At 59.8% G+C, this 11,436-nt stretch overlaps 2 protein-coding genes across 2 annotated transcripts; one reads left to right on the forward strand and one right to left on the reverse strand.

The window, feature by feature from the left end:
• The first annotated feature begins 1,865 nt into the window (after nucleotides 1–1,865).
• On the forward strand, nucleotides 1,866–5,359 carry MYL2 (myosin light chain 2). The gene is made up of 7 exons (XM_010211255.2): nucleotides 1,866–1,899; nucleotides 2,696–2,785; nucleotides 3,183–3,258; nucleotides 3,993–4,097; nucleotides 4,651–4,726; nucleotides 4,818–4,866; nucleotides 5,208–5,359. Exons 1-7 carry the CDS (start codon nucleotides 1,897–1,899, stop codon nucleotides 5,304–5,306), a joined length of 498 nt encoding a protein of 165 aa, XP_010209557.1. The 5' UTR covers nucleotides 1,866–1,896; the 3' UTR covers nucleotides 5,307–5,359.
• Nucleotides 5,360–6,431: 1,072 nt separating this feature from the next.
• Nucleotides 6,432–11,156, reverse strand: CCDC63 (coiled-coil domain containing 63). Its single transcript, XM_088525164.1, has 9 exons — nucleotides 10,967–11,156; nucleotides 10,393–10,512; nucleotides 9,698–9,879; nucleotides 9,057–9,238; nucleotides 8,407–8,627; nucleotides 7,770–7,844; nucleotides 7,316–7,508; nucleotides 6,739–6,942; nucleotides 6,432–6,553 (listed from the first exon to the last, which is right to left on the reverse strand). Exons 1-9 carry the CDS (start codon nucleotides 11,117–11,119, stop codon nucleotides 6,441–6,443), a joined length of 1,443 nt encoding a protein of 480 aa, XP_088381290.1. The 5' UTR covers nucleotides 11,120–11,156; the 3' UTR covers nucleotides 6,432–6,440.
• Between the last annotated feature and the right edge of the window lie 280 nt (nucleotides 11,157–11,436).

Below are 11,436 nucleotides of genomic sequence, written 5' to 3' on the forward strand. Positions count from 1 at the left end.
ATGCACAGAGATGGACAGATATATTTTAAGCACTTGTTTTTTCCTGGATGCCGACAAGTCCCTGAATATCAGCAGCAGGGAAGGACAGGGCCTGCCAGGAAGGCGCCTCCAGCCCCGGCTTGCAGCCTGGTCCTCGGAGCGGGCTCCGGATGCGGCCCCTGCAGCAGCACGAGGATTATGCGTGGCAGCGAGCAGATGCACCGCGCTCCGCGTGCCGGCGGATCCGCACGGAGCCATCTGCACCCTGCGCGCGGCCAGGCGCCCTGTGGCACTTGCAGTGGGAGCCCCACGTGCCCCAGCCCGGCAGGACCCGCTGCCGGGTGCTGCGCGGGTGGAAACGGTGCTTCCGCCCCGGGGGATATTTGGGGGAATTCTCCCGGCTCCCGGCAGCGCCCGGGCAGTGCCAGCGGCTCCAATCCCGTTAAACTGCTCCGCATCGCTGCCCTGATGCTTATGGATTTTTCCCTAATGCCACAAATTAAGGTAATTGGGCTCGGCCGGGCGATGAATTCAGCTGCGCTTGGTGCAGAGGTCGCGGCCGCGTCACCAGGCCCCTGGCTCGGCACCCGCCCGCGTCCCCGCGGGCAGCGAGGGGACCCGGGGCCACCCGGCTTCCCCCGGCGCCGGCCCAGGCGCGCGGCCAGCGGGAGCCGCGGTGCCGGGCAGCACAGACCACAGCGATGTCCTCCGGGCGAGCAAGGGCAGCGGCATCTTGGTGCCAGGGGATCTGGTTTCAGCAGCACTGGCATGAGGCCGTCGGCCCCTTTTGTTCCCAAGCGCGTCCCGGCTCTCGCCTGCCAAACCGCCGGCCTCGTGAAGCAGCAGCCGCTGCTAAGGAGCGCAGCTGGCCCGGCCTGGCGCGCACGGCCCACCCAGCGCACCGGGAGGATGATGTTGCGGCCTGCCCGGGTGCACAGAGGACGTTGGTGCCCAGAGAAATAAAATTAACAGGCTAAAAACACTGCGGACAAACAGCACTTGGCCAGGTGCAGGCGGCTCCGCTCCGCAGGGTGCAGCAGCTCCCGGGCGCAAACGCAGCCTCCGACGAGGCTGCCCAGGCGCTGCAGGACGGAGCCGGCGCCGTTGGCCAGGGCCCGCCAGGGAAGAGTTAACGTCTCGTGTGTGGTGTGAGCAAGCGCTGGGCTCAGCCGGGGGACAGGAGCCTCAGCGGGGGGTGACACACGGCCGAGGACACGGGTGGGCCGCAGCACCCGCCTCCGGATAGGGCCCGGCCTCTCCCCGGCATGGTGCTGTGGCCTGGCCTCCGAGCGAGCTGCGGCACCACCAGGACTGTTCCCTTTGGATGGGGACGGTGACTCTTGTAGCTCTTGGAGCATCGCCAGCGCGGGGTCCCATTGCACCCCGGCCGCGGGGCTCTTCGTCACCAGCGGCCAAGCAACCCCAGCCGTGGCCAAAGAGGTTTCTGAAGGCGCCCGGCCACGCTGGGGCTCTGCTCACCCCATGGGGCATCTCAACACGTTGGCACCAGCTCCGCCGCGGGCCTGGGGGTGCAGGAAACGGCCCGGGGCCGAATCCCCCTCGCCACGGCGCTGCCCACGGAGTGACAAACGCAGGTGGGAGCGCTCCAGCCCGGCCCGCGCCGGCATCTCCCGTGTGGGAGCCGCCGGGCGCGTCGGTAACCTTGAAACCCTCTGTGGCTCACATGTCACGTCGGCCGCTGACAACAACAAGCTGCTCTCCCAGATTAGCGGGAGAGGGACGGAGGAAGCCAGAGACAAGAGAGTTGGGGGCGGCCGACTTACCTATCACAGCCAAAAGTGGGCATGGGGTTATTTTTAAACTGGAAGGGGCCGTATTTATTGTTTCGGCCGGGGGAGAAGGGAGGGACTGCCTCCGAGATTCCTCCTGCAGCAGCAGCAGCGGCCGAGCGGAGTCATGGTGAGTCCCGAGCCTGCCAAGGGAGGAGGCAGCATCCATGGGGTTAGAGTTCTTTGACGGGATAGTTTTAACGGGCAGGGAGCCATGGAGGCTCCAGAGATCCCGGGCCAGGACCCTTCCTGCTCTGGAGAAGGGCTGAGCAAGCTGGGGAGCTCCCGGACACGGCGGCAGCATCCCTGCTCCTCCCTGCCCGGAGCAGCGGGAGCAGCGCGGGCGGCCGTGCCGGTGGCAGGGAGCAGAGCTGCCTACCTGGGACAAACCACTCCAGGTTCCAAACGCCACCATTTTCCTTCTCCTTCCACTCTGCCATGAGGGGGTAGTTTTGTCCCCCCAAACTCTCCCGCTGCTTCCTCTTGGCAGCAGGGCTCGGCTGGAAGGGAGAAGCGGCGGGTGAAAGGCAGGGAGACGCGGAGGCCTCACGGGGAGCGGGTCATCCTCACCTCCTCCCCAAAACACTGCTCAGGTCAGGTTGTTTCAAGCTTCAGTGCAGTAGGAGACAGATTTTTTAATGAGCAAAAAAGCATTTTGCTTTGCTTGCGATCCCCCTGCTCGGCTTTCCTGTCACCTATTTGGCAAAATTCATCAGGGGAGCAAGGATGGAGGGGCAGCGTAGGCAGAAACCCGCACGAACCCCGCAGCGTCCCCAGCGTCACCCGTGATCACACGGGACGAGGCACAGCGGGTGCCGCTTGCAGCGACCACGGAGGACGGAGGACTGAGAGTAGGAGAGTTTCAGGCTTTTATTCCACACTATAAAAAGACAGTGAGTTAGTGCTACATACTCGAATCCTTGCAGGCACCCAAGAAAGCCAAGAAGAGGATCGAGGGTGCTAATTCCAACGTCTTCTCTATGTTCGAGCAGGCCCAGATCCAGGAATTCAAAGAGGTAGGTGGATTTTGCAGAAATGACCAAGGGTCCTTGACACAGCTTGACCTTCAGCTCCTGCCTCGGCGCTTTGCCACTGGTGATGGCCAGTGTGTGACGGGAGGCGGCGTGCCCGTTTTCAAGCTGCTTTAGTTTAAAAGTGAGAATAACCATTTGGAGACATTGTTAAATGGGGAATTACTGCAAAGCTTCCTAGGACAGTGGAGCCGGCAGCACCCGGAGAGCAGGGACGCATCTCCCCGCTCCCTCGCGCCCGCAGCACCAGGAGCTCATGGGTCCTGTGCGGGTCTGTGCCCCCCAAAGGCCATGGGGTGAAGAGGGGGGCACTGAAGCCTTCTCAAGGGCTGGCACGTGGCCCCCATCCCTGCATTCCCTGTCCTCCTCCCGTTCTCCCCAGGCATTCACCATCATGGATCAGAACCGCGACGGCTTCATCGACAAGGCGGATCTGAGAGACACCTTCGCTGCGCTTGGTGAGTCCCCTTTTAGGAAGCTCCTCTCCCCAAAGCTTTGATGCCAGCAAAGCTATTGACTGAGAAACCCCCCGGGAGTCTCCGTTTAAGCAGCCCCAGTTAAAGCGGATCTTGTGTGTGTTTTGCTGAAAACCTCCTGATCCAGAATCACTCTTAGATGAGCAGATTGTTCACATGGGGAACCAGAGCAGCTCCTGCAGCAGAGGCTGTTTCAGCCTGTTTGTACAGAGAACACCAGCTCGTGGCTCTCTCAGAGCCCCGTGGTGCTTTTGTTCCCTCGTGCTAAAAAGCACCATGTTCTACCTGTTCCATGGCATCCCTGGGACTCAAGGCTTTAGTGGGATTTTCAGGATTTATGGAGGGTTGTGCAGTTGCAGGGTTGGCTTTCCCAGCAGTGAGGCCAGCACGGACCAGTGACGGGTGCAGGGGCAGGCAAAAACAGACACCCCCAGGCACAAGGACACAGGCGCTCAGCCCTGCTGTGTCCGACACGTGGAGCCAGGAATGAATCCAGCTCCTGACGATCACGGCAGTGACCAGGTCCCTTGGGGGTCCCTGAGCACCGGTGGCTTTGAGAGCCGCCGGACAAGCGCTTTCCAGGGAGGAGTGAAGCAGAGGAAAGTCCTCCAAGGATCCACTTCCCTCCTGCACCTCCAGCCCCTGGATGCATGGAGCAGACCCTGGAGGTCTGCACCCAGCGCTGCCCCGGCTCACCCAACACTGCTCTCCCCTAGGGCGCCTGAACGTGAAAAACGAGGAGATTGACGAGATGATAAAGGAGGCGCCTGGACCAATTAACTTTACTGTGTTCCTGACCATGTTTGGAGAGAAACTCAAGGGTGAGAAACTCATGGGCTGGGGGTTATGAGCAAGCCTATGCACCTCAGTTTCTCCAGTATTTAAAACAAGCAAAAGGCTGCAGTGCTGCTGTCCTCAAGGAAGAGCAGAGCCTGCGGCGGCTCTCAGCCTGCTGATGCTAGCGGTGGCACCAAATGGTCCCCCGCAAGGGCACCGGTACGGCGTGACTTTGACCCAGCCGCCCTGCAAGGCGAGCGCGCAGGCTCCCCGCGGGGCGCCCGGAGGCCCCACGGCCCCGCGTCCCAGGCCTGCAGCGCTATAAATACACCCGGAGATTAGATATGTGCCGGATGCCAGCGCGGTGGCGACACAGCCGGCTCCGCGGGCACGCCACGACCGTGCATCTGCTCCTCCCCGTGCCTCGACACTTAAGGTTCCGGCCAGTGTGGGAGTCTGGTATTCCCGGCTCCGCGGGAGCCGACTCTCCTGACCATCCGGCCCCCGGGATTTCGTGCAGGAGGCTGCGGGAAGCAGAAGGCTCTGCCTGGCTTCTTCCTCCACCGATGGTAACAGACGGGGTGTTGTCACCCACAGGTGCTGACCCAGAGGAGACCATCCTGAACGCGTTCAAGGTGTTCGATCCGGAGGGGAAAGGCCTGAAATCAGCCTAGTAAGTGCAGAGGTGCTGGGGAGATGAGGGAGGCGGCTTGCACAGAGGCCTCCCGCACACTCACACTCACAATATCCCCTCTCATCTGCAGCATCAAGGAAATGCTGATGACGCAGGGCGAGAGGTTTTCCCAGGAAGAGGTACAAGTTTCTTCCCACCCTTTCCCATGTTTCCAGCCTCCAGCCCCCTCTATGCCACATCCAAGCTGTGCTGGCTTCACCTCCCCTCCTCTCCCGGGTCCTCTCTCCTGTTTCACGGTCCAGCTGTCCCCATGGTGGGTGGCAGAGCAAAGTCACATCCCCAAGGAACCCTCTGGCCACGGAGCTATGAGGGGGCTGCCAGGGTCCACCAGCCACCACTCACCCGGCAGCCCTGAGCTCAGCAGGGCAGAGACCCGGGGTTTCTTTCCCAGGGGGGTTAGGTGGCCCCCCAGCTCTTCTCCCTCCCGTGCCACGTTTTCACCTCCGGCCCTTTCCTGCAGATTGATCAGATGTTCGCAGCCTTCCCTCCAGACGTCTCCGGTAACCTCGATTACAAAAACCTCGTCCACGTCATTACCCACGGTGAAGAGAAGGACTAGCCCGCTCACACCCTCCGCACAGGGGCCGGCATCATGGGATCACCCCTCCCTGTGTCATACCGGGGTCTCTTTGTCCCCTCCATCACCAGCTCCTCTCCTTGATCCCACCCTGGCCCAGCTCTCCATCTCGGGGAGTCCAAACGCAATCAGCAAAACATTAAACTGCATTTTGGTGAGAGGAAATGCTGGTGTGAGCAGTGCTTGGGTTTGCGTGGGCACTGGTGGGCAGTGTCCGTGCATGGTGTTTGCCTTCCCGGGTCCAGAGGAGGCTACAAGGGCCCTGCTCCTGCTGGCTGCCGTGGGATCTGGCTGTCCCAGCACCGCTGTTCCCCAGGCTCTGGGCCCCGCTTCCACCACCCCTGTGTGCCCTGTTCTGCCGGTGTCCCAAATGCCCTGTGCACACCCAGCTACTGCCCTTGCGCCTTGGGCTAGGACTAGCATCCACTTGGACCCACCTGCACAAGACCAGGCAGGTTTATCCCCTTCTGCAAGGCAGCAGGAAGCTGTTGGCTTTCCGGAACACCCAGCAAGCGCCTTCATCCCCAGCACACCCTCCCCGAGGCCATGGGAGCAGGCGGGAAGCAGGATGGGGACTCTGAGCCCCCCACCACGGGCCCCATCTCCCTCCTAGCAGCCACTGAAAGCACCAGGGACTGCAGCAGCTCCCTTGTGCTGAGCACACACTGGGTTGTGCAGGGAGGAGAAATGACCATGAGGCTGGGGTACCTGGCCCTCAGGGCTCTCTACAGTTCGCCTACAACCCTCTCCAAGGCCATTTGGGGTGCATTGCATATGTCAAGCATGCTAAGCAAACCCAGTGTTGATTTATTCTGGCTCCAGCCTCAGCCTGACCAGGGTAAAGTGGAATGGGGGCCACCCCAGCTCTTATCAGCTCAACAACCCCTTCCTCCCTGGCCTGTGGAGCTTCTCAGTGATGCTGGGGAGCTGTGGTCTGCACTGCTATGGCAGAGCAGTTGTCACTGCCACTAGATCATCCGGGGAAGCACTGACGCCCGCAAAGAACACAGGGAGAGGGGAAGGGAAAGGCAAGTTGCAGTGAGATGGGCACTACCCAAGCACAGGAGGAGAACAGGAGCGAAGGAAGGTCTCAGTTTAATTCAGCACCTCCGTCTTTCACGCACTGGCGTCACCCTTGGCCTTCCTGCCCTTGTCCCCGGCGTTGTTCTGCTCCTCTTGGCTCTCAAGAATCAGCTCGCGCAGGCGCCCGTGCTCCAGTGGCTCCTCAACTGCCCCAACAAAATGGCCGCCCCACAGTGACCACAGCGCCCGGGCCACCAGCCTTATATACCCATCGGGGCGGGGCTGGCCATGCCAGGACAGGCGGCAGGCGGGGATTGGCCAGGGGCGCGAGGCGGCTGTTGCGGATTGGCCGGCTGCCCTGCCATGCCCCTCCCACCGTCCCGGGACTCACAGGCCTCGGTGTTCTCGGCGGCGCGGTCGAAGCCGGGGGGCGGCGGGCAGAGCCGGGCGCGCTCCATGGTGCGGACGAGCCCGGTGCCGCCCAGGAGCGGGTTGGTGAAGGGCAGCGCGTACTGCTCGCCCTCGGCCTCCGCCTCCGCGTAGCGCAGCTGCGACGCCAGCAGCAGCAGCTCGTTGGTCTTCTTCTCTATGATATCTGCATGGGGAGGGCAGCGGACATCCCACAGGGCCCCACTATGGACTCCCTGCACTGACCCAGGTTTCTGGCCACCTCTGCCTTGAGCCCGTATACTGGGCATGGGCCTGATGCAAACTGAACAGGGCTCCAGCAGGCACAACATTGACATGAGTCCAGAGTCGGTCCTTTGACCACCACGCAACGTGTTGCGCCAGGAATGAGAGTCCAAGACCTCCCTGTAGCGCCAGATCCCTCCCCAGAGCCAACATGAGGCCTTGGGGACCCACCAAGCTGTTTGTACCATCAGGTGAGCTCCATGTGAGCTGGCCCCCCGCTTCCCATTGAGTGGGGAAAAGCCCGCTCCACGCGGCGGGGAAGGTGCCGGACGCACCGAAGAACTGCCGCAGGTTCAGATCCGTGATCTCCCCCGTCTCGCCCAGCTGCTCCTTTATCTTTGTGGCATCGCAGTTCATCTCTTTGAACAGGAACTCCACGGCAGATTTGAGCTGGCCAAGGGTTTTGCTGCTCTCTTTGCAGCTCTTCTCGTACTGGTTGGCTTCCTCAGTGGTTTTCCTCAGCTTTTCCTATCAGCGAATGTTTCACGAGGTGTTCTGAGAAACCTCTGCCTGCTCCCCCCATCCAGACTGGCCAGCTCCAGGCTGGATGTTGGAGATTCCCTAGGGGTTGGGATGTTCCCATCCCTATAGGGCACAGCCGAAGGGGCTTCCCATGGCACAGCCCAGGCCCCCGGCTCCGAAAGACCGGGGTTGGCAGGAGCCCTGCAGGGATCCTGTCACCACGCACTGGGATTTCGCAGGGAAGAGGACTGCAAAAGCCCTCCCTACCTCCAGCTCCTTCAGGACGTGAAGGTCACTGTTCTCTGCGTTTTCCTGGTCCGTCTCAAGGAGCGTAATTTCGCTCTGCAGAGACACGAGCACAGCGGGAGGCAGAGGCTAAATGTGAGGCGGAGGCTCCAAGCTCTCCCTTTGCGCTGCCCTGGGATCGGGCGCCTGCTTGGAAAGCTGGCCCAGACCCTCCCAACGCGGCTGCTTTTGCAGCAGTGAGTCCCCTCCAGCAGGTCCTCCTGCCTGGGGACGGGTGCCCTGGGAGCAGGGACACCAGCACGGTCCCTCCGGGAGCCGTCGTCCCCAGGCCCCGAGGGCAGGTCCTGGTCCCCAGGACGTTTCCTCTCGCTCCAGAGCCCACCCGGAGGGGCTGGAGAGGCCTCCCCATCCCGGAGCTCCCCTTGCAATGTGTCTGCCGGGTGCACGGTGGCAGCATTGCGACATTTTTGGCTCTGAAAGCCGTTTTCTGTCCCCCCGAGTTACATTTCTGCATTCTCCCCGGTGCGGTGGCCTGTGAGCTGGGCCCTGGTGTGACTGGTGGTGCTGGACACGCAGGAGAGGCAAAGCCTACCCCAACCCAATGACACTAAGCGAGAAAAAGGAGACACAGGAGCCTCAGAGCAGCGCGGGAGCAGACCTGGAGGTCCTTGATCTTCCTCTGCAGCCTCTCCATCTCGTTGTTCAGCTCGGTGGCGTAGCTGAAATAGGCGAAATTCTTCTCCTCCTTTTCGATGAAGCCCTTCACGAGCTGGTCGATGTCCCCGTTCTCGGCCAGCTCCAGCAGGCGCCTGTAGGCCACCTCGCGGCTCTCGAAGCTCTCGCCCCGCCGCCGCTTGGCCCGTCGCACGGCCTTGAGGGCTGCGGGACAGAGACACGCGGGGCTGCACCTCTCCCCCGCGGCAGGCCCGGGGCAGAGCCCGACCCGGGGGCGCTCGGGGCAGCTGCTTCCCCTGGAAACTCCTCAAGGAGCTCAAGGTCTGCATGGGAATGAGAAAAACACGGGGGAGTCGCTCCCTGCGAGGGAAAAGCACCTAAAGCTGAGGAAGAAGAACCGTAGTCTTCCTTAAGGTGCACGTGGGGCCAGTTCCCTGCCTCCCCTCGAGACACACAGTGCTGGGTGGTGTCACGTTAGGGCTGTTCGTCCTTCTCCTCCTCGTAGCCCCTAGTGCAGGTTCTCCCCTTACCGGAGCCATGGGCCCCTGCACTGGGTGCTGCCAACTTCTGCATTCAGCCCCCCGCCATCCCCACGGGCTCCTGCAGCTGCACGCGGTTTCTCTCACGTGATACCTTCTTCCTTTTTCGCCTTTTCCTCCAATTCAGAGCGATCCATAAACTTGATGAGCATGAAGTTTTTCAGCTTGGTCTCCTGCTCCAGAATACGCTCGCGCTCCTGCAGCTCGATGTTGTACTGCACGGTGTCTTTGCAGTGCCTTTCCTTCATGGCAGAAGTCCTTGCCAGGGCCTCCGCCCTGCGCACACAGAGCAGTTACACACCGCTCACACCTGCAAATCCATCCTTCCTCCAGGCATCCATGGACACAGACTGAGCAAAAATGCCACAGAGCACAACTCGAGACAGCTCCTGCGTCACAGGCTGGGCCTAGAGGACCTGGGGTCCCCACGGTTTGGCTGCTGCAGTTGTTGCCACCCCAGAGACCACCAGGTAGAAAGCAGCACAGCTTACAAATAAATAAATAAATATAAATTCAAGATTACCCCCGTGTACGGCTGTGCCTGACCCAGCAAAACTGGGCACAGCAGTGAGCTCTGCTCCAGGCACAGCTCCCCAGAGGTGCAAGTGTCTCTCCTTTGACCAGGACAGACCTTTTCACAGCACCCACTCTAGACAAGAAGGTGATGAACCCTCTTCTCTCTGAAGTCACCCTTTGCTGCTGGCTTTACCATGAAGGGCTAAGGAGGCCCCGTACCGCTGCTCGTAGGCTTGTGTGGACCGCTCGATGACAGTGTTCATCCTTCTGTTCTGTTGATCCAGCCTCTTGTTAAGGTTGGAGGAGAAGTTGTCCAGAATGGCTTTCTGGATTCGCAAGTTTTCAACCTCTCTTCGGAGCTTGCTGTTGGTGGTCAGGATGGTGTCGAAATGCACAGTGACCTGGCAAGAGGGACGCAGAAGGTTTGTGGGGGAACAGGACTAGAGAGCTCAGGCCCCTGATGAAAAACCATGACCACAACCAGGACAAACAGCCCAAAAGGTCCTCAGTAGGACTTGTGCTATCCCCATCCCCAAGACAGGGGAGGGCCCCCCAGGCAAGGACGATGGTGGCAGAGAGCTGGAGCTAGCATCGTCCAAAGCGAGGCTGGATTCAAGCTTCTGTTTTATCACTAAAACGGTGATTCAAAGTTCTGTTTTATCACCAAACAGGTGCAGACCTTCGGGCTTCTCAGCATGGTGTAAACACTGCATTTGGGTCACCTGGCTTGAAGGAGCCTTTGAGGTACTCGGGAAGCACTCAGGCCAGGGCACCAAGCTGAACCCTTGGGGCAGCTTGTGTGGACCAAATGCATTTGCACAACCATCTTTTATCCTCCTCAAGAAGCATTTTGCACGCAGGCCCCAGCCTGGCACCCCGCGTGGTTTACAAAGCTCTGCAAAACGTTTGCTTACGTGATTTAGACGCATCTCCAGTGTCTGAATCTGCTTTTGCAGCCATTTGCCGCTATTTGCTTGCTTCACCTTCACCGCTATCAGGTTTTGTCTTGCGATCTTTTTTTCCATTTCCATTATCTGCACACACACACACACACATTTAAAGCACAATCTCTAGTCTTACAGTCCAGACTCATGTCAGAACACTTAGCCAGAGAAAATACCTTCTGGTTGACCCGGGCTGTAGAAATCATGTCATTAATGAGTTCATAGTTATAGAAACTATGGTTTCTATAGCCATAGGTTAATCCCAGAGCACAATCCCAAACCCTCTTTAACCCCGTTGGAGAACACCCGTGCTGCTGCTTGTGCAAGAAACCCGACCGACGGCCTTGCTATTACTCGGGTGAGATTTACCAAGATGTGTGACAGGGGGAGGTGACCCTTAGGAAATGCTCCATGAGGTGCATTTACGTGGGGCTGCTTTTCCTCTTTGGCTGCAAACTGAACGTCCAGGCTGTGGTGACACCGTGACAGGGCTGCTCAGAGCACCCCGTGGTGTTCGCTCGGGGAATGGCTCAGATGCTCTTACCTTTTTGTCCAGGTCAGCTAACATGTCTTTTCTGGCTCTGATCAGAGCATCATAGTGATCTCTGGTCTGCAAAAGGAATTTAAACTCCGCACGATTTCTGTCATCCAGCATCACATTTCTTGGGGACTTGATATGGCTCAGCATTAGTGACATCTCTTTGTGTTCTTGCTTCAGTGAATTTATTTCTTTCCTGTAGATAACAACAAATGACATTTAGCACATTCTGCCTGCACAGCCAGGGCAGGTTCTTACCCCTTCCCGTCTCCGTGTCAGAGTGCCCTGAAGATCTCAGCTTGGAGGGACCTCCCGGTCGCAGGGAGGCCGGCTGAGGCTGCACTCACTCCTGGATGCATATTTGGTGCTTCAGGTTGGCTCCAAAAGATTTCCTGCTTTCCGCCAGTATCTGGAACCGCTGCTGCAGCTTCCTGAGCTCTGCCTCAGCCATCTTCTCCTTCTCCTTTGCGCTGAAG

Source organism: Tinamus guttatus, unplaced genomic scaffold, assembly GCF_059628265.1.
Source record: "Tinamus guttatus ecotype Peru unplaced genomic scaffold, ASM5962826v1 Tinamus_guttatus_pri_ptg000223l, whole genome shotgun sequence".
Lineage (NCBI taxonomy): Eukaryota > Metazoa > Chordata > Aves > Tinamiformes > Tinamidae > Tinamus > Tinamus guttatus.